The sequence below is a fragment of the Chiloscyllium plagiosum genome, chromosome 6, assembly GCF_004010195.1.
Source record: "Chiloscyllium plagiosum isolate BGI_BamShark_2017 chromosome 6, ASM401019v2, whole genome shotgun sequence".
NCBI lineage: Eukaryota > Metazoa > Chordata > Chondrichthyes > Orectolobiformes > Hemiscylliidae > Chiloscyllium > Chiloscyllium plagiosum.
The window spans coordinates 51,247,362-51,270,536 of record NC_057715.1 but is presented as its reverse complement, the minus strand read 5'-3'; the positions used below and the strand labels follow the sequence as shown (position 1 = coordinate 51,270,536).

The 23,175-nt window shown below is 41.4% G+C and overlaps 1 protein-coding gene across 3 annotated transcripts in view; it reads right to left on the bottom strand.

Annotated features, from left to right (window-relative positions):
* The window catches only part of LOC122550577 (proton-coupled amino acid transporter 4-like), a 192,589-nt gene that overhangs the window by 31,210 nt on the left and 138,204 nt on the right, over positions 1-23,175 (bottom strand). The window contains exon 11 of one of the 3 annotated variants that reach the window (XM_043691519.1): positions 19,342-19,381. The exons of the other annotated variants lie outside the window; for them this stretch is intronic. Within the exon in view, the coding sequence (XP_043547454.1) occupies positions 19,380-19,381 (2 nt within the window). The 3' untranslated portion in view covers positions 19,342-19,379. Of the gene's footprint in view, positions 1-19,341; positions 19,382-23,175 lie in introns of those variants that run through there. 3 annotated transcript variants of the gene reach the window in all.

The window sequence follows — 23,175 nt, the reverse complement described above, 5'->3', positions numbered from 1 at the left end:
GGCAACACACCATTCTGATGTTTTGCTACTGGCTGCAGAAACATCTCTCTGTCCCCTAACACAATCGATCATGTGGAACCAGACGTACCCCTCATTACATTACAGCCTGTCTTGATACCAAAAACTTGGCTGCTCGTGCTACATTCCCCTGAGAATCCATCACCCCCTACATTTTCCAAAATAGCATACTTGTTTGAAATGGGGATAGCTACAGAAAAGTCCTGCACTTCCTGCCTACCTCTACTAACTTTCCTGGAGTTAATCCATCTATGTGACTGTATCGCGGTTTTTCTCTCTTCGTATAACTGCCATTCATCACACCCTCTTGCTCTTGTAAATTCCCCAATGCCTCTTACTGTCGCTCCTACTGATCCATTCAATCTAATAGGATTCACAACTAATGATATTTATTGCAGATATAATCCTCAGTAACACAAACTCTCTTGAAACTCCCACATCTAACAAGAAGAACATATCACTCTACTAAAGGCCATTTTTGCTCCTTCCGATCTACAGACCCAGAAATTGGCACCGTCTTATTGCTCTACAAAACACTGAATGAATAAATATTCTTTCAGCAAGTGTTCTGAATGCAACATTAACCAGACCTAGATTTCTCTTTCCCTTCCTGCTCATGCCTCCCAGTTCCTACTCAGATTACCCCTTTCTTCTGGGCCTACAATATGAATGTCAGCAAGGAAATTGAGCACATTAAATCCAATCCCAGGAAGAAACACCACGTAATCTGCTTTTGGGACATTGTGTGGAAAGAAGTTTGTGTGAACCTGTAGCAATGGCTGAAGATTATGTAATGGATTTTGAGGTGCAGGAGAATTCTCCATTTCCTTCAATTCAGATTCAGTGCTAACTTCTTGTCTGTCAGGAGCAAGCTGGATATAATAAATTACCCCTGAACCACAGAAATGGATTAGGGTGGAAGCCAATGAAGCTATCAAGTATCATAAAGACCCATCTAGTTCTCTAATGTTCTTCAGGGAAGAAAGTCTATCATCCTTACCCACTTCATAACAATTTGGTTCACTTTTAACTGTCAGCTGAAATGATCTTGCATTCGTGGAAATTATGGGTTGATAATAGATGTTTGCTTTGCCAGTGACATCCACATCCTATTGATCGGACTGTGATGCTAAGAAGCTCACACTCCAGGCACCTTCTACAAAAAAAATTCATGTAGAATGATGCGACAATACTGACAGAAAGTATATTTAAGACTGAATTAGGGTAAACCTCAAGATGTATACATATGCCGCAAAGCATTCCTAAAGTTATCAAACAAAATAGAAACCAGTGTTAGGCTACAGATAGAATCAAAGGCCTAACTCTCAGTGCTGAGGGTTAGGATTAGTGACGGTTTAAAATTGTAAATTTTACATTTTGTTGTCTAGAGGAGCTGCTGTGAAATTAAAACCTTTCATAAAGGTTTGATGGCTACTGTTATAATGGAGATACATCAAATTTAACAGATGGGGCAGTGTCTTTCCGATGATGAAAAGTGAGACAAAGAATTAATATTGTCCCTTGCTCCTGATGTCTTTCAAACATGTTTCAAAAAACACAAAAAGAAATTTGACTAGTCACATACATTGTCTCCATCAGGGGTAACGTGAGGGGGCATCAAAATAAGGTTGTTTGTGCATTTCAAAAGTTAGCTTTATTAACTCACATCTGCAAAGTTACCTTAGGTATTGTCCAATGACCCAAGTGAATGGATTTGGCAATAATTAGTGATTAGAACAAGGTATCCAAGTGGACCTCATAGAATAGGAGTTCTCTGATTGGGGTTGCTAACCTGGTCCAATCAGGGAGCCCTGTTAGGGGTTCTGCTCACTCTAGGAGCTGGGTCTGAGCAAGCTGGGTCAGTGTCATGTACTATGGACATGTAAATAAAGGATTACTTGGTGAGGGGATACTGGCTTTCGTGGAGTTTTTTCAATAATATCGGTCTCAGGTGCTTGTTGAAATGCTACCTTCTTACTGCCATGAGAGATAGGGGTCTTTCATTTTCCTCAGGGTTCCTCGTCTCTGGTGAGGTCTCCATTCCAATGAAATGGAATAGGAACTGCACGGTAATTTGTTTTGGGGCTGCCATTTTTGGTTGTGATATCCAGTCATCCTTTTTAGCTTTCTGTTTTTAAATTCTGCTTTAAGTCCAGTTTCAATTCGGTGCATTAATAATCACTAATTGATTACAGCACCTCTTCAAAGCAAGTAAAGGAATCCCGGCTGTTGGAAACCATGAGATTTGCATTGTGTATTGTGATTGCTCACATGTACTATGTATTTTAAAAATGAACAAAAAGGAACTGATAATAATAAATGCGTAGTTGTAGAATAAAATTAACTAAGAGAACTGTAATAAAACTGCATCTCACTGATGGCATGCCTAAAAACAACCCAAATACATTATTTTACAAAGTTTTATAACGCATCTAGCTCAAAAATAATCAAAGAAAGATCAATAGCTCTCTTGAAAAACTGATTTTACAAGCAACTATCTGAATAGATATAGAAATAAATATTTCATGGAGAGGGATTTACAATGCTTTAATCTAACAAATGGCATTCTAAATCGTCACACTTCATTCTGGGTTACATCTTTCCAGACATGTCACTGTCATTAAAAAAACCTTTCAAAATATGTTTTTTAAATATATTTTTATATTGGAGACTGAAATGGGAAGGTGCATTATAGCATTCAAATGATATTACCTATTGTTCAGCAAGACTGACATGCAGTTACAGCATTTTGCTGAAATATTCAGTTAAGGAAACGCAAAAAATACATGATTCAGACACTCTTCCAAAAGTGTGTTTTTTTTTTAAATCAATGACTAGTGTTTAGTCTGTTACGCAGACTTTGGGCGGAATTTTAGTTTTGAGGTCGAGACTTTAGCTAGGATCAAGTTTGGGTCCTAACCCATTACTGTGGCAAAAATAGTCAACCAACAAGATTTTTGTTGGATTGGACAATTAATGGCCAGAAGGTAGTGTCCAACAAAGGATGAGCTCTGGCATTAGAGGATCAAAAGAAAGCCCTACAGCACAGAAAGAATTGAAATGCACCAATGCAAAGAAGGGAAGCACAGCTCGAAATGGAATCACCCTCTTCGAAACAAATGGATACATTTGCCAGATTACCATTAATTGGGAGGAATCAGCTCCACTGGGCAGCTCTGGCCAACTGTGGCTTGTGTTAGGATGTGTGGAGACAAGCAGTCCTCTCGGGTTTTTTTTAGAACTTATGGCGTGGTAGAAAAGAATCATATTAATGTAACACAATGTTGCATTGAAAAGAATCAAACTGCAGAATTTTGGATTGATCTCAAGTTTACGAATGGCAGAATGTAAAAGGTCAGCCTGAAGTGAATTGGAATAATCAACTCAACAGATATCAAAGGCATGGATGAAGGTTTCAGCAACAAATAAGCTGAGGTTTGGGCACAGGGAGTGCCCAACACAAGGGAGTTTTTTAAGTTCTAGATGGAGCATACTTCCGCAAGTAGTCCAGGGAATAAGACATATAAGCAAAGGGCACAGACTGTCAAATAGGAATATAACTATAGCTATGACTGCAACGTATCTCAAAACAGAGCAGGAAAGACAAGTAAGCCTTCTTAGCTTCAGGACTCTCAGGGAAATAAAAGCGATGGTAATAAAAAAGGGGCATAATTTTAAGATGAAAGGTAGGAGATTTAGAAAGGATTTGAGGAAATTCTTTTTCACCCAGAGGTGCTGGGAATCTAGAATGCATTGGCTGAGACTGTAGTTGAGGTGGGAAAGCTCACAATCTTTAAAAAGCTGAGCATTTTAAATTTCATAACATTCAAGACTATGAGCCAAATGCTAGAAAATGAGACTAGTGTTAATTTATATAGTGTTGTCAGTGCAGACTGGATGCATTGAACGGCCTCTTCTGTACTGTATGAATCTATGATTAAAAAAGGATGGGGTGTGCAATGACTAAAGGAACAATTATAGCTATGAGGAAGGATGAAACAGTAGAAAGGTCATCAAATAAGACCACGTGTCTAATTGAAAAGCAAATAACTCAAAAATTGTACTATTAGGAGTGACATTAGGATGAAAGAGAGCAAATTTCTATTCAAGTCTTTGATACGTGAAAAAGCAATAGAGCAGAAATAGTGGAAATTTCAATTACTTAACTATAGTTTTGATACAAATAGTGTGAAATACAGAGATGGAGCAAAATTATTAACATGCATTCAGGAGAATTCTTTTTCTAGTCAGTACATATGTAGCAAGCCCAGCAAGTGAGAGGGGTGCTTCTGGGCTTAGTGTCATGCAATGAAGCTGGGCAGATGGAGGGGTACCAGTTGAGGAACTCGTTGATGGAATTACTATCAATCAATTAGATTTAGAGTAACTATGGAAAAGTAGTAAGATAGATTGAGAATTGCTTAAAGACAGGGAGTAAGGGGTCAAGGAATATGTTTATGACTGGAAGACTATTTCCAGTGAGGTTCTGCAAAGCTCCTGACTACTGACCTTGCTTTTTGGAGTATAAAATTTAATAAGTTGGACATTAATACAATGATTAAAACCCTTTTAGATGATATATAATTGGCCACTTGATGGATAAAAAAAGAATATTTTTGACAACAGGAAGACAAGGGGTTAAGTCAGGTTGTCAAAACAGTGGCAACTGATGTGTGAGCTAATGCATTTGGGAAAGGCTAACAAGGCAAGTAGAAAACACAGTAGATACTGGGCAGTGTATCCGAGGGGCTTGAGTGCACATCCACATATTCCTAAAGGTGGTTGAACTGGTGCATGAAGCAATCAAGAAGACCAATGGAATATTTCAAATTTATTAGTTGAGGTACAAAATACAAGAACAGAGAAGTAATGCTGGAAATGTTTAAAACACTGGTTGGTCTATGATATTAAAGAGTTGATTTGCTCTGCTGACCTGCAAGAAATCGAATGCCCTGGGGGTAGGATGGGATGTCTCTGATTTACAGATAGTATGTACGTAAATTTACATGGCCATTCCCTTGCCATTTAGAGCCATTTGCATCATCATCACCTATTTAGAATCAATTAGAACACTGCAGTGAAAATTCCGATTGCACCCTATAGTTACAAAAAAAATACAACTCACACCAGATCTGGCCATTAAGGGATGATCTGCATTACATTGTTTCTGGAGGTGAGGTGGCCCCTGCAGTGTCTTGAGGAGCATGTGACTGAGGGGAATGGCTTGGGGTTGTTGTGAGCATTGCTAACTGTGATGTAAAGATTTTGTATAAATGAAAGACTGTTCCCTTTGTTCAGGGAGAGTTTTTGCCACAACCCCGTAAGCCCTGCGAGGTGTGTGTTAAAGGTTCCTCCAGAGACAGCTTCCCTGAACACACCTCACAAGCATGGCGAGGAGTGTTCAGCGTTTCTCCAAATCTTGTACTGGATTGTGTTTAATAAATTTGGTTGCTTGTTCACCAAAGTTGGTGTGTTGCAATTGCATCAAGTGCATAAGGAACTCAGGAAAAAAGAACTTAACAGATCAAGATCTGGAATACCTCATGCAGTTCTGGTCAGCACACTATAGGAAAGATGTGATTGCAATACAGATGATAGAGAAAATTTACAAGGAAGTTGACTGGAAAATGATAGCCTAGTGGTTTTCTCTTTGAAACAAAGCAACATAGATGAGAAACCTGCTTAAACTGTACAAATTTATGAAGGCTTGAGATAGAGTGGATAGGAATATTTGGTGAAAGGGCTCATAACCAGGGGATAGATTTATAAATTGGGAGGTTAAGAGGGTATTCGGAAGGAATATATTTTCATTCAGAGGGTTGAGAGGATTTGGAATACACTATCTGACAGGGCAGTAGAAACAAAATCCCTATAACATTTTAACATATTTGAATATGCAGTTGAAGTGTTATGCATCCCAAGGTTACAGACTAACAGTTGGAAAGCAGGATGACTTCTTGTTAGTTACTGGACTGAATGTCTTCTTTTCATACTGTATATTTTAGCAGAAGGAAGTGTGCAATGGAGGAAATAGAGAGAAACAAGAAGTGGAGGAAGGGTAGACGATATAAGGAGAGAGAGGTGAGGGAATGGAGAGGTCAAAAACAGCCATAGAGGTCAAGGGGCAGACACAAAAGCAACAAAATAAATGCATATGGAGACAAGGGTAGTGGGGGTGGTGCAGGCTTAAGGGGCCAAATGTCCTGTTTTGATCTTATGTTCTGTGCTACCAAATCCTTAAAAACTGCTGATCTATTCTAAGCTAGCATAGCTACTTGTGATCATTATGCTGTAGCCATTCAGTCCATCTCATTAGCTGCTCATAGTGTTTCTTTGCTCTTTCTTAGATCTTGCACCCTGCTGACCTCAAAAAAGGTGCTGTTTAAAATGATTGAGCCTCCATTGCTCTTTTGAGTAGGGAATTCCAAACATTCCAAGAATATTCCAAGTAGGTCCTCCCTATCCAATTTAAATAGAAAAATAATACTTTTAAAACTGTGCCCGCAGCTCTAGAATGCTCCAAAAAGAAAATGTCTTCTCAGCATCTACCTTCAAGCCCCCTCAGAACATTACTTGTTCCAATTAGATCAACTCTCATTGTTAGAACTCAAATGAAGATAAACTCAACCTTTCCTCATAAGGTAAACTCTTCATTCCATGAATCAATCTAGGGAAACTTCTTTGAACTGTCCCCAGTGCAAGTAAATCCCTCTACACACCGTGAGACAAAACCATACTCAATATACTAGATATGGTCTCACCATAGAACACAGAATTCTACAGCACAGGAACAAGCCCTGCAATGCTATGCTGAACATGATGCCAAATTAAACTAATCCCTTCTGTCTGCCATTGGTCCTTATCCCTCCATTCCTTGCATATTCATGTGCTTATCTAAAAGTCGCTTAAATGCGCCTATCGTATCTGCCTCCACCACCACATCTGGCAGCGTATTCCAGACTCCTACCACTATCAGTGTGAAAAACACTTAGCCCTGACACCTTCTTTGAACTTTTCCCCATCACCTTAAATGCATGCCCCCTAGTTTTATACATTTTAGACACCAATTTCCTGTACAAGGACAACTAATTCCTTCTGTACTACAAAATCCTGCAGTCCCATTGAATTTAACTAACATTATAATTTTCTATTGTCAAAGTGACAAAATGGATAACTTCACATTTGCACATATTACAATTCAACAGCCAAATCTTATTTACCTTCCAATTGGGTGGCAATGGCGTTGGGTTTCTCCATTCCTTCCATATTTCTTTTTGTTTCTTTTCTTTTTTCTATTGTCTCATTTTTTTATTTTTCTTTTATTTTACTTATTTCTTGATGAAGAGCTTGGTTATGGCAGCAAGTAGACCCAGCAGCGCAGACTCATGGTAGCAGGTTTGGATTCCCAATGGCTTCTGCGTTGTCGAGGCAGTCTTACAGCTGACTTAACATCAAGTTCATCTTGCCTTCTTTCAGCGGCTTCAGATGAGGAAGGAGGTTCTGCGTGGTTCCTGCCATGGAGAATGCAGTGTGGATCTGGCAAATCCTTGTGGCTGCGTACTGGTGGGTCCTTCGACTAGGCTCCTTCAGCAGCATCTGAACGTGAGCTGGGGCCGGGTCTGGGATTCTAATGGATCAGTGGTGCTGGAAGAGCACAGCAATTCAGGCAGCATCCGAGGACAGGCAAAATCGACGTTTCGGGCAAAAGCCCTTCATCAGGAATAAAGGCAGAGAGCCTGAAGCGTGGAGAGATAAGCTAGAGGGGGGGGGGGGGGGGGAGAGAGTAGCATAGAGTACAATAGGTCAGTGGGGAAGGAGATGAACGTGATAGGTCAGGGAGGAGAGGGTGGAGTGGATAGGTGGAAAAGAAGCTGGGCAGGTCGGACAAGTCCGGACAGGTCAGGGGACCGAGTTTCTGGAGGTTAGAAGCTAGGATGAGGTGGGGGAAGGGGAAATGAGGAAACTGTTTTTCCCTAAAGCGCTCTGCTAGGAGGCGCCCAGTCTCCCCAATGTAGAGGAGACCGCATCGGGAGCAACGGATACAATAGATGATATTAGTGGATGTGCAGGTAAAACTTTGATGGATGTGGAAAGCTCCTTTGGGGCCTTGGATGGAGGTGAGGGAGGAGGTGTGGGCGCAGGTTTTACAGTTACCTGGGATTCTAATGGCCAGGGTGTTCTTCAGGCTTCTTCATGGTGGCATGGTCTGCCCTGAGTCCTCTCAGTAGCTTCGGTGAAGGCCTGCGAATCTTCTTTTTAATTCCTTTTTTTCTTTATTGTATTAATGTTATTCTGTTATTCAGGATAATTATTCTGAACTCCTTATTTCTTTATTTTTCTGACATATTTATACTTTTGAAGATCTGCAATGCCAGATGTTTTATTTCTTCACTTTTCTTTTTTCCCCTAAGAATTTGTACTCAAAAATCTGTGCCTAAGTACCTTTGTACCAAAAATGGCACCATAAGTGGCGACTTGTGAACTTTTCACTGTACGTGGGGTGGCACAGTGATTAGCACTGCTGCCTCACAGCGCCAGAGACCCGGGTTCAATTCCCACCTCGGGCAACTGTCTGTGTGGAGTTTGTACATTCTCTCAGTGTCTGCGTGGGTTTTCTCCGGGTGCTCTGGTTTCCTCCCACAGTCCAAAGATGTGCAGGTTAGGTGAACTGACCATGCTAAATTGCCCGTAGTGTTAGGTGAAGGGGTGTAGGGGAATGGGTCTGGGTGGTTTGCGCTTCGGAGGGTCAGTGTGGACTTGTTGGGCCGAAGGGCCTGTTTCCACACTGTAAGTAATCTAATCTAATGTAACAGTAAAGCTAATTCTATTAATTAACCTATCTGTATCCCTTTGCAGATTCTTTGGTCTGGACTTTCAACTTCAAATAATCATGAACTGAGCCATTTTCCTCCTGGCAGTGCCCACCTACTCTATCTTAAGCACAAGTGAGGTAAGACTGGAGTTTGGTTTGCTGCAGCTGAGAGGAGACCCTAGACTGGTTAGAAGGCCTCTGTCCATTCACTAGGAAATTGACCATGTTCTGTACATGAGTACTTACATTTGACTCATTTTGCCCACCTCTAACCCTTACAGAATTCAAGTGTCCACCCAAGCCCTGCCTAGCTGTCATATCCCCCCATGCTAATCAACATCTTTGTTAATGTACAAAACGTATTATCCCAAAACAACTTTGAGATGTCAAAATTTTTAAAAAATTCAAAAATTCCAAAAAAATGCTTTGATTGGCAACAAGAATTGGTTGGCTGGTGGACTCGTGATCAGTTATCGATGACAAAGGCCTTCAGCCCACTAACAATCATTTGAGTTTTTCTCAGATAACCGAACAGCTTGGGGCTAGCAAAATACAGAAAGTGATCAAGCTCAAGAGCTGTCTCTCTCCGCTATCTGCAATAAGCCAATTTAAACCTGAAGAAAACCAGTGCATCTTTCCTTGAACAGCTACTGTAAGCTGTGGCTTACCAGTATGAAAGGCCAGTACCAAATTTTTAAAAATCAAATTAAGAACTAAGTAACTGAAATTGAGATGGTGGGCCAGGCAACGTGTTTCAACTGCATGATGTGGGAACTGGTGGACCCCAGTGTGGTTCATTGTGACCACACCTGTAGCAAGCATACTGGCTCAGAGTCGATGAACTGAGTTTGAGTTTCAAACATTGAGATACATCAGGGAGAGTGAAAGTTACCTAGATGCTGTGTTTCAGGAGGCAGTCACACCCCTTAGAGCAACTACCTTGAATTCAGTCACTGGTCAGGGACAGAAGAGTGTGACCACTAACAAGACAGGTAGAGGGATCCAGGAGGTAGAGCTGAAGGAGCCTCAGCCCTTGAGCTTATCTAACAGGCTTGAGATTCTTCCTCCCTATTTGGATGGCAGCAGGGACTATAGAGAGGATGAACAAACTGACCATAGCACCACAGTGCAGGAAGAATTTGGAGAAAAGAGAAAATTAGTTGTGTCAGGGGTAGTATACTCAGGGGAACAGACACTTTTTATCTGTGGTCAGGACCAAGAATCTCAAAAGGCTGTGTTGCTTGCCTGATGCCGGTGTTCAGAATGTATAGGCTGGACTACAGGGGAATTTATAGTGGGAGGGGAAAGATCCAGTTGTCATGGCCTATGTCGGACCAACCTTATAGGTAGAAAGAGGAAGGAGGTTCTGCTGAGGGAATAGGAGCTGCTAGGGGCTAAATTAAAATGCAGATCCAAAAATGTAATAATCACTGGATTTCTATTTTAGCGATGAGCAAATTGCTGAAAAGTGTGGCACTGGAAAAACACAGCATGTGAGGCAGGACAGTCGACATTTTGGGCATAAGTCCTTCAAATTATCACAAGGTCAACAAGGTTAAAAAAAGTAGACACATGGCGCAAACACTGGTGTGAGAAAAGTGGGCTTAAATTCATGGGACACTGGCACCAGTACTGGGGAAGGAGGGAGACTGGTTGTGGGACATGCTCCACTTAAATCATTCTTAAACCAGATTCCTGGCGAATCACATAATAAGGTCTATGGATAGTGCTTTAAACTATATGGGGGTGGGGGGAGTTTGGGTTCAGATGCATGGGAAATTGTGTAGGAGTCAGCAGATGTTATTAAAGGTTCCAGAATAAGAGAATTTTTGGAAAAGGTCAGGAATCTAACTTGAGACACAGCAGATAAGGGGACAACTATGAGAAAGGGGGCAGAAAACGCAGGATGGAGGGTTTTGTACAGTTGCATGCAGCATATGAAACAGGGTAAAGGAGCTTTTTAGCACACATAAAAATTGTCAGGTACAGTGTTGAGGATATCGCAGAAATGTGGCTGCGAAGTGATCAGGACTGGGAACTAAATATCCAAGGATACACATCCTATCAAAAGGACAAGCAGACAGGCAGTGGACATGGAGTTCCCTTATTCATAAAAAATGAAAATAAATTGATAGCAACAAGCAATAAGGAGTCAGAAGGTACAGAACCATAGAATCCCTCTGAAGAGCATCCTGGCCAGACCCATTCCTCTGCCCTATCACTGTAACCCTGTATTTCCCAGGGCTAATCCACCTGGCCTGCACATCCCTGCACACCATGGCCCATCCATCTACCCTGCACATTTTTTGAATGTGGGAATTAACCAGAGCACCCAAGAAAATCCCACACAGACATGGGCAGAATGTGCAAATTCCACACAAACCATCACCTAAGACTGACATTAGGCCTGGTCCCATATCCTGTGAGGCAGCAGTGCTCACTTTACCGCAAGCCCACGGGTAACCTCATGACATTGCATTTCTCTAGCTTCTACACTAAACATGTTAAAAAAAGCCAACCCCTACGGACAAGCCCGAGGCATGCACAGAATCTGCTCAGGTCAAGGGTGCCCGACGGGCATCTGAAGGTGTTGAAGGACGCCCTCATAAGAACAGGATAAATGCTCAAGTCATCGATCACCTGTTCTGTTGTACCACAGCAAAAAACCAAATTACTTAAAGTCACAGGCTCAGAGATGTACAGCACGGAAATAGACCCTTTGTTTCAACTCATCCATGCCAACCAGATATCTGAAATTAATCTCATCCCATTTGCCAGCACTTGACCCACAGCCCTCTAAACCCTTCCTAGAGCAGAGAAAAGTACAGCACAGAACAGGCCCTTCGGCCTATGATGTTGTGCCGAGGATTAATCCTAATGTAAATAACCTTACCCAAGCACCCCTCAATTCACTGCTGCCCATGTGCATGTCCAGCAGGCCCTTAATTTCCCCAATGAGTCTGCTTCCACCGCTGGCAATGCATTCCATGCATTCACAACTCTCTGCATAAAGAACCTACCTCTGACATCTCCTCTATACCTTCCTCCTAATATCTTATAACTATGACCCCTCGTGCCAGTCAATCCTGCCCTGGTGAAAGGTCTCTGGCTCACCACTTTCTCTGGTAGCTCATTCCATATGCACATCACCTTGTGTGTGAAAAAGTTGCCCCTTAGGTCCCTTTTAAATCTTTCCCCTCTCATCACAAACTTACACCCTCTAGTTCTGGACTCCCCCAACCCAACGAAAAGACCTTGTCTATTTACCCTATCCAAGCCTCTCATAATTTTATAAACTGATATAAGGTCAGCCCTCAGCCTCTGACACTCCAAGGAAAACAGCTCCAGCTTAATAAGCCTCTCTCCCTATAGCTCAAACCCTCCAACCCTGGCAGCATCCTTGCAAATCTTTTCTCAGAAGACAGACATGAGATACAACCGACAGGGTATCCTTCGTCGTCCAGTACTTTCCCAGAGTGGAGAAACTACGCCATGTTCTTCGCAGCCTCCAACACATTATTGATGATGATAAGCACACTGCCACGATCTTCCCTATGCCTCCACTTCTCATCTTCAAACAACTGCCAAATCTTAAACAGACCATTCACAGCAAACTACCCAGCCTTCAGGGCAACATTGACCACAACACCACATAACCCTGAAAAACATGTCAGATCACCGACATGGATACTATACCATCGCACATGGGAACATCACCCACCATGTACATGGTAGATACTCATGTGAATCAGCCAACGTTGTTTATCGCATACGCTGCAGGCATGGTACAATGGCGAAACCGAGCAGATGCTATGAAAGCGTATGAATGGACACTATGCAACAATCGTTGGCAGGGACATTCCCTCCCTATGGGGGAATATTTCAACGGTCAAGCACATTCAGCCTCCGATCTTATAGTAAGCATTCTCCAAGGCAGACTTTGAGATTCACAACAACACAAGATCGTTGAGTAATGGCTGATAGCTGAGTTCGTACCCAAGAGGATGGTCTCAACCTTGAGCTTGGGTTCATGTTGCACTACAGGTGACCCCACTACACTATATACTCTCTCTAACTCTCTCACTCACTCACTCACTCACTCACTCACTCACTCACTCACTCACTCACTCACTCTCACACACACCATGTGTAGATCAATTGTGTCATTTTTGTGTATTTCCACTAATTCCACTGATCATATTCTTGCTATGATTTGAAGGAGCCAATGTTAGACTGGGGTGGACACAGTTAAAAACCACACAACACCAGATATAGTCCAACAGGTTTATTTGGAAGCACGAGCTTTTGAATCACTGCTTCATCAGGTGGTTGTGAAGCAGGACCGTAAGACACAGAATCTTTTGCTATAAATTCTATGCCTTATGATCCAGCTTCATAACCACCTGATGAAGAAGCAGTGCTTCGATAGCTAGTGCTTCCAAATAAGCCTGTGGGACTATAACCTGGAGTTGTGATTTTTAACCTATTCTTGCTGGCAATTGTGGATCAAAGCATCCAGTATGATTGGCTGTGAGGAATAATCACTTTTTTCCTATATTAAAAATTCTGCTGTCATGTGGTAACGTAATACCTCCCATTGTCTAGGTGTGCAATATGCATCAGTTTTCTTGAAGCCCACCTTGCTTCCATTGATTTGAACTCCCCCACCCTTGGGAAAAGACCTTTGCTATTCACCTTATCGATGCTCCACCTGATAATTTATGATAGCATTAAACCTACACTTTGCCTTTTCTATTTCGTACATATGATGGGGACACACAACTGTGGTGGTCTCTCCTCTACACCCATTTAGCCAAGTGTTAGTGATACTTCCTTCTATCCTACAGCTTATACCTGGCAGATGAATTTCAATGGAGAGAAATATGAGGTAATGCATTTTTATAGAGAAACATAGAGAGACAATACTGGCTCAATAGCACAACTTTGAGAGGAGTATGAGCCAAGGGACATCGGAGTTCACGTGCATAAATCTCTGAAGGTGGCCAGGCAAGTTTAAACAGCTGTTAATAAGGATTACAGGATCCTTGGGTATTGTCCAAGACCATAGGGAATAATAGGTATGCCTCTAAGACTAGAGGACATGCATTTAAGGCGAGGAACAAGTGGTTTAGAAGAGATTTGAGAAAAACTTCTTTCACTTAGAGGGTGATACATATATATAAAACATGCTACCTAAGGCAGTGGCAGAGGCAGGTCCTCCCACCATGTTCAAGAAACATCTGGAAGAACACTTAAAATGGAAGGACACAGTTGGCTATGGGCCAAGTATAGGTAAATGGGATTAGTGTAGTTTGGTGTTTGTTGATTGGTATAGATACGGTGGGCTGAAGGGCCTGTCCTTCACTAAGCTTGACATGTTTACCTGCAATTGGATTAGATGAGACTTCTCACAATTATCTAATAATTAATACCCGCAAGGGTTTCTACCAATATGGAAGACATCAGCTTGTGTCATTTTCCAGTGGATAATGGAAACATTTTACAAGGTCTACCCCAGCTTGCCATTTATCTGGATGATGTCCTCATAGTCAGGAAGCCTAATAAAGAGCATTTAAAGAACTTGGACATTGTGCTCAAATGTTTCTCCAAGGCAGGTGTATATCTCAGGGGGAGAAAATGAGTGTTCCAGGCATCCCAAGTGACCTAGTTGGGCTACAGAGTCAAGACGACCAGGCTACACCCAATGAAAGATAAATTGAGGGCGATCAAAGGTGCCCCAGCTCCCACATCAGTACTGGAACTTAGGTTTGTCCTTGGGTTGGTGAATTATTATGAAAAATTCATACATAACCTGGCCTCCATCCTGGCACCCTTACATCTGCTACTGAGAAAGGTTCAGAATTGGAAATGTTCATGTAGCCTTTAGGAAAGTGAAGCAGCTATTGTCATCTAAGGTGTTGGCCCATTACAGTTCCAAGTGGGATGTGGCGCTGGCATGTGGTGCTTCCTGAAATAGTTTTGGGGTAGTGTTGACTCACTGGTGGCCCAATGGAGAGGAATGCCTGATAGCGTATTGTTACGACATGGCATTGAACCCTTCTGTTCATTAAACCAAACACTCTGAACAGCTCACCTCGCCTTGTAAACTGTCAAAATAGGAGTAACAGAGAACTCCCAAATCCCACTATTTAAAGAAAATAATGTCAATTTATTCTTTAACTCTAGAAGTGAACATTAAACAACAAGTATTCACAACTCTAAGCCACCTTTCTCTTAACTGCTTATTACCTGCCTCCAACTCTATAACAATATACTGTTCCAGTAAACACTTATTAAAATTACATCAACTTAATTTCAAAACAATACAGCTGCTGCCATCTTCGGAGTGTCTTCTTCCAGCTGAAGATCTCCCTTAGTCACCTTCATTCTTTTTGCTGCAAATATGTTTCACATGAAAAGGTAGATATAGTGTTTCCTAATTTCTTGGATCTGTGTTGATGGCAATTGCTTGGTCTGATTTTCAAAATGCCTGCCTTTTTTAATAACCCCCAACATTGGACTGTCTCATTGGTTCGATGTTGGCAAAACAATAACATCAAACTCGATTGGTTTTTAGCATCCTGGGGCAACATTTAAATTGATTGGTTAAATTTGAATTGTTGTCAAAACAGCAACAAATTCAGGTATCCATTTCACAGCCAAATTAATTTAATTTGCAGTAACTTTAGACTGCCATCCACTCATACACATAGGTGTTTGTAAGCTGTCAGTGCAGAACAGCATGCACTCTCTCTTAAAGGTACAGTACAAGCCTCCAACTTTATAACAATATGCTTCCTAGACTTTGGCTGATAGTGAACGAAAATACGCCCACATAGGGAAGGAAAGTTGACTGGTCACCTTTGTGTGAGAAAGTTCCACCAACACCTTTATAAATGTAAGTTTGTAGCAGTAACAGAACACAAATCCTGCTAGGGCTGCTGAAAGAGGACAAGGCCGTGCCATTCTTTGTTCATCCAAGAGGCCAAATTGCAAATGCAAATATCTTGAGTCACCTCCCACTGGTGCCGCCTCTAGGAGATTTTGTCCTGGTTTTAAAATTTATGGACACCCTTCCAATCACTGCTGACGACATCAGAATATAGACACAAAAAGATCCCATCCTGGCAAAACAGCTGGCAGTGATGGAGAAAACAAAAAAGGCCATCACAAGCAGAACTGAAATCTTTCTGGACCTGGCGAGGCGAGATCCCCATAGAGGACACCATATTATAACAGGGAGCAAAAGTGACATCTGAGCAATTGTCGCCACAAGATATTGGGTAAACTCTACTGGAATTATCCAGAGATTTCCAAAGTGAAGATATTGGTGATGTGTCTGGTAGCCAGGACTGGATGCTGACATAGCTGTGTTGGTAGGGCAGTGACCAGAGCACCATAAAGGACAAAATTTACGATCTGCAGCTTCCCCACATTCATGCAAATGGCCAGGTAAACCATGGACTCATTTCCACATTGACTATGCCAGTTATAGAGTCATAGAGATGTACAACATGGAAACAAATCCTACGGTCCAACTTTTCCATGCTGACCAGATATCTTACCCAATTTAGTCCCACCTGCCAGCACTCGGCCCATATCCCTCCAAACCCTTCCTATTCATACACCCATCCAGATGCCTTTTAAATGTTGCAATTATACTAGCCTCTACCATTTCCTCTGACAGTTCATTCCATACACGTACCACCCTCTGCGTTAAAAGGTTGCCCCTTTGATCTTATTTATATCTTTTTCTTCTCACCCTAAACCTATGCTCTCTAGTTCTGGACTCCCCACCAAGGGAAAAGACCTTATCTATTTATCCTATCCAAACCCCTTATGATTTCATAAACATCTATAAGGTCACCCCTCAGCCTCCGATGCTCCAGGGAAAACAGCCTCAGTCTATTCAACCTCTCCCTATAGCTAAAATCCTACAATCCTAGCAACATCCTTATAAATCTTTTCTGAACCCTTTCAAGTTTCACAACATCTTTCCAATAGGAAGGAGACCAGGATTGCATGCAATATTCCAAAAGTGGCATAACTAACATCCTGTACAGCTGCAACATGACGTCCCAAATCCTGTACTCAATACTCTGACCAATAAAGGAAAGCATATCAAACACGTTCTTCACTATCCTCTATCTACTTATTTCATGGGCTCTGTCTCTTTAGTCATTGTGGATGCCCACTCAAACTAAATGCGCATAGAGTTCATTCTTCAAACATAGGTCAATGATTGAAAAGCTGCAAGTATCTTTTGCAATACATGGATTCTAGGTGCTGTTGGTCTCAGACAATAGGCCATATTTTACCAGCAAGTAATCCTAAAGTCAAATGGCATTCAACATACAAGAACGAGTAATCCAAACTTTAAGAAGGCAGGCTTGAAGAAACAGCCTATAGTTTCACTCTATACAAAACTGTCCCAGTTCCTGTTTGATTATAGAATCACCCTCATGCAACTAGCTCCAGCAGATTCGTTAATAGGTGGAAGACTCCATGCCAGGTTAATCCTGATCTCCTGGACGAGGGAGGTGTCATCAGGAATGCCAATGCTAAACACAAGATTGCTCTCAGTGAAAGAGGCAGTTTACTACAGCCTTGATGCTATTACAACACAGGCTTAATTTAAACCAGCAACACTGAAAAGACTTATCCTGTGCTGTAATCTGTGTAACTTGGAGAGCCCAAGAGCTATTTAAAGTAAAAATTAACAACTTTATTTCTTAAGGTATAACTGAGAATAACTAATAACTATTTACAATTTCTTCCTCTCATCTATCTTTTACTTTCCCCTCTACAATACTGGTCCGATAAAAATCCCAATTAAGATTTACAGAACAAAATTTCTTATCTCAAAACCAGACAGCTTTCGTTTCTTCTCTGTACTCTGGCCTTCTTTTCTTCTTCTCAGGGATTCTGCTTCATAGGTTATTGATCAATAAAGGTACCTTTAGGGGACCCATTTTTCAGGCAGTCTTTACATGCTAGTGGTTTGGCAGTTCTCTGCTCCTCAATTTTCCCTGGTCTTGTACCCCCAAAGCATCGGATTGTGTCACTGACTTTTAAGATTGCCAATATATTAAATTCAAACCTGGTTAGAATTTGGCATTTTTCAAGGTATAATTTAAATTGATTGGCCTAATTAGAATCAGTTTTGTCATTTCCAGGCAACCCAGCTAATCCAGCTTTCAACCAAGTGTTACATTGTTACTTTATTGAGAACACTTGGTGCTGTCACGTAATTCTACTCGCTTCTAACTCTCTTAAAGATACAGTACACCCACATCTTCATAACAATACCATTACCACCAGAAGACAGTCCAGGCACAAGAGGCAGGCAATAGTCCACTACATGTTGCCATTATCCAAGGTAGAATTGGAGGAACTGAGACATGTTACAAGAATGCCCCAGGACAGGGTACTAGAAAAAGAATGGACCTACATCCCAGGAAGTCAAGTGGGTGGATGTTGTGACTGCAACGAGGTCAGCCAGGTGGACCTCATACAATATCAGTTCTCTTTTTGGGGCTGTTAACTTGCTCCAATCAGGGAGTCCTGGCTGATAGATACAAACAGGAGTGTCAGTGATTTGTCCACTGTAGGAGCCAGCTCTGTGCTAACAGGGTCAGTTTCAGGTACTACACACGTTAATAAAGGGTGACTTGGTGAGGGCTTTATGTGGAATTATTTCAGCTATATTGTTAAATGAGCCAATATTGAACACTCCAGATTGTACCAAGCTGTTAAAGTTACTAATGGATGCCAGTAACGTAGGTATCGAAGTGGTTCCATTATAGGATAGCTTTAGAGGAATTGAGAAGCCGGTGGGCTACTTTACCAAGAAGCTAAATCAATACCTTAGAAAAACTCATCAAGGAGGAAGCACTGGCAATATTGGAGGTCCTTTACCATTTTGAGGTGTAAGTGCATCACAGAGGCAAACACACTTTGGTGTTTACAGACAACAAACCTTAATTTTTATTGAGATATAGTGAGGCTCAAACATAAAGGCCACAGTGGTTCTGGTGAAGCTTGTCACTTCAATTTTTTAATGTATGTTAAGCCCTATCAAGAGCACAGATAATGTAATAGCAGCTGCCTTGTCAAGGGTATAAAGAAGTCGGAATTATTTGTGTAACTTTGTTGCTAGAGTTAGATAGGGCTTCAAGATTGAAAAGATTTCATGGGAGGGATAAGAATTGAGTTTATTACATGTGCCTCATCCTAACCCATACTAATTCAGTGATATGTCCTGGAATGCGTTTCATAACTTTTGATGAGGAAGTATGTTATAACACTATCCATTCTTTCTTTTCCTTTTGTTACTTTCTAACTTTTTTTTAATTATCAGAAAAGACTGGGAATCTTTAGAAGGTTCAAATCGCCACTCCACCTCTGCCCTGCTGAGGAACTGACCTTAGGGACAGGGCTTATGCCCAAAACGTCGACTCTCCTGCTCCTCAAATGCTGCCTGACCTGCTGTGTTTTTCCAGCACCACACTCTCGACTCTGATCTCCAACATCTGCAGTCCTCACTTTCTCCTAGACAGAAGGAATCAGCATGAATCAGGACTGACTGCTGATTGAGGTCCCCCCCCCCCAACTAATGTTTTGTTTTGTCTGTCAGATTTAAGTGCCAACTTGGGAGGAAAAGGGGGATTTTGGGTTAACAGTCCAGGCAGTTAGTTAGTTAGTTACAGGTTTTAAAAATTCGTATCATTGGCAATCTTAGAAAGTTGGAAAATAATTTTCATTAGTAATAAAAGGTTATTCCTCTTTTACAAAAAATAAATGGTGCTACAAGTCTTCATGATAAGTATATTTGATAGGCTGAATGTCTTTTTTGTTGTCTTATTCTATGCCATAGGATCTGAAATGTATCGCTTTTAAAATATAGTCATTGAGTCAGACAGCGTGGAAACACACCCTTTGGTCCAACTCGTCCATGCCAAACACGTTCCCAAACTAAACTAGATCCACTTGCCTGCATTTGTCGCATTTACCTCCAAACTTTTTCTACTTATGTACTTATCTAAATGTCTTTTAAATGTTGTAACTGTACCTGCATCCACCACTTCCTCTGACAGATCATTCTACACGTGAACCACTGTAAAGAGGTTGCCCTTCATGTCCTTTCCAAAACATTCTCCTCAAAACTTAAAATTATGCCCCCACCTTAGGGAAAAGGCTCTTGTTATTCACCTTATCAATGCCCCTCATGATTTTATAAACCTCTATAAGGTCCTCAGCCTCCTCTAGGTAAGAGTCTCTTCTCAGACTGTCTTTCCTTGATTTGCTTTCTCAGTTCCTCTCTAAATCGTATATACTCAGCCGGGTTCTTATTAACCACCTGTAACTTACCTCTTTCAAGTTCCGCATACACACAAGATTCCTTCCACTAAAGCCAGAAGGCTATTTATTAAAATATCTTTTAAGAAGATCACTGCTGTTTAATGATTATATAATGCATAACATATGATTAGATTCCCTACAGTTCGGCCCAAAAAGTCCACACTGACCCTCCGAAGAGTAAACCACCCAGACTTATACCTCTAACCTATATTTACCCTTGACTAACGTACCTAAAACTATGGGCAATTTAGCATGGCCAATTCACCTAACCTGCACATCTTTGGATTGTGGGAGGAAAATGGAGCACCAGGAGGAAACCCACACAGACACAGGGAGAGTATGCAAACTCCACACAGACAGTGGCCTGAGGCGGGAATAGAACCTGGGTTACTGGTGCTGTGAGGCAGCAATGCTAACCACTGAGCCACCCCATACTTAACCTTCATTAAATTATATAAAATATTCAGCCAGAACTAGGCTTGAAATCTGTTCCAAACAGTACTCAAATTAATAAAACAAATGAAACAGATTCTGAAATGTTTGGTATATAACCTCAAAGGCCAAACACTATAATTATCAGTGGAACACAAATTATCAGTTACTAAAGATAGTGTATATTACTGCACTGCCTTCTATAATGTCAACTTCAATTGATTTACAGAGTATTGAAAAACTACATTCTCCCAAATTTTAAAATGAAGCTGACAAGAAATTTGCACAATAACTCCAGCAGATGATGGATAAAGCAAAGTATAAATCCTACCATTTATTGTCTTAGGCCCAAATAATTCTGAGTATTGAACTCACTAAACTAATACAAATCATTTCAGGCTGAGGAATGAGATTTAATTTACACATTTTAGAAAGTGTAAGTAAAATCTCAATCATGTCTAGTTTCCTCAAAGAATCAGCTAATAGGATCTCAAGAAATGGAAAAACTTCCATCTGGAGTATTCAAAACACAGTGGAGCTGATTTTTGGAGTGTTCAATTGTTTAAACTAGTTAAAATCCCATCTAAAAGACCAATAAATTGAACTTCCTCAAGGATATTCCAGATTTTCCATCACAACACTAACAGCAAATTGACAAAAATCAGAGAAGGTAAGAACAATGACTGCAGATGCTGGAAACCAGATTCTGGATTAGTGGTGCTGGAAGAGCACAGCAGTTCAGACAGCATCCGTGGAGCAGTAAAATCGACGTTTCGGGCAAAAGCCTGATGAAGAGCTTTTGCCCGAAACATCGATTTTACTGCTCCTCGGATGCTGCCTGAACTGCTGTGCTCTTCCAGCACCACTAATCCAAAAATCAGAGAAACTGTGTACATAATTGTTTCCACTATTTATCTAGGGGTTTTCACCAATTTGCTTAAGTGCCAACAGGAGACTGAGATTACAATCACAGGTATTCTAACAAAAATGGTAATGTCACTCAATTTTTCAGTATAACCTTAACTGAAGCAACAGGTGCCAGATTCGGTTGCAGTTGTGAAATGGTTGAAGATATAACTTCTGGTATTAGATGTGCCATGGAAGGCATAGTAGTTTAAGTGCAATATTAAGCTTTAATAGAATCCCTACAGTGTGGAAGCAGGCCATTCAGCCCTGCAGGTCCACACCGATCCATCCAAAGAGCACTCCCCCCAGAGCCAACCCCCTAACCTATCCCTGTAACCCTGCATTTCCCATGGTTAATCCATCTAGCCTACACATCATCCTGAACACTATGGGCAATTGAGCATTGCTAGTCCATCTAACTGGCACATCTTTGGAAACTGGAGCAACCAGAGGAAACCCACACAGACAGGGAGAATGTAGAGGTTGATAAAACATGGCTCTGGAGCAGCATTTCACTACGCTTCCTCAAAACCACCTCCCAGTTATCGTTTGGACAGGACCCTTCTTTAGGACCTGTTGCTCTCTTGCTCCCTGGATGCTGCCTGACGTGCTGTGCTTTTTCCAGCCCAATGCTTTACCAACTTTGACTCTCCAGCATTCACAGTTCTCACTTTCTCCACAGAGAGAATGTGCAAACTCCACACAGACAGTTGCCAGAGGGTAGAATTGAACCCAGTTCCCTGATGTTGAGATGTAGCAGTGCTAACTAATGAGCTATTGTGCTGCCCTCTCAAAGACTAGGATAAGAAGACTAATTCAGGATAATCTTATGAGCAGAAATGTAACAATGACAGATTATCTTTTTATTTTGCACTTGATTGTGAAGGAGCAGCATTTCACTACGTTTCCTCAAAAGCACCTCCCAAATCTATGACTCCAATGGCAGCAGAAGACTTATAGCCTATTCCTGTCCCCCGCCACAAGTTCTTCTCCAAGATGCACATCATCCTAACTTTGGAGTTAGGTCACCATTCCTGTACCTCACTAGATTATAAATCTGAAATTTCCTTTGCAATAGCACTGTAGCATAGTACAACAAATGTGTTCAAGAAAGTTACCATCTTGAGGGCAATTAGGGATAGGCAATAATGCTGACCATGTCAATGATGCTCAGATCACTCAAACTATTGTTTAAAATTTTGACCAGGGTACTAGAATTACCTTCCTTCCATTTCATTGTAATAGCATGAGATGTTTTACATACACTCGAGAGGAAATGGAGCCTTACACAGGGTCTCATCCACAGAGCTTCCCAGGAATGAACAGGAATGCAAAGTTAGATTTTTGTGTTTAAGTCTCCAAAGTGAGTCGTGAACTCATAGCTTTGTGACTCAGGAACAGGAATTCTACGAAGTAAACCATGACTGAAGCAGAGGAGAAAGTGAGGGCTGCAGATGCTGAGGATCAGAGCTGAAAATGTGATGCTGGAAAAGCGCAGCAGGTCAGGCAGCATCCAAGGAACAGGAGAATCGACGTTTCGGGCATAAGCCCTTCTTTAGGAATGAGGAAAGTGTGTCCAGCAGGCTAAGATAAAAGGTAGGGAGGAGGGACTTGGGGGAGGGGCGTTGGAAATGCGATAGGTGGAA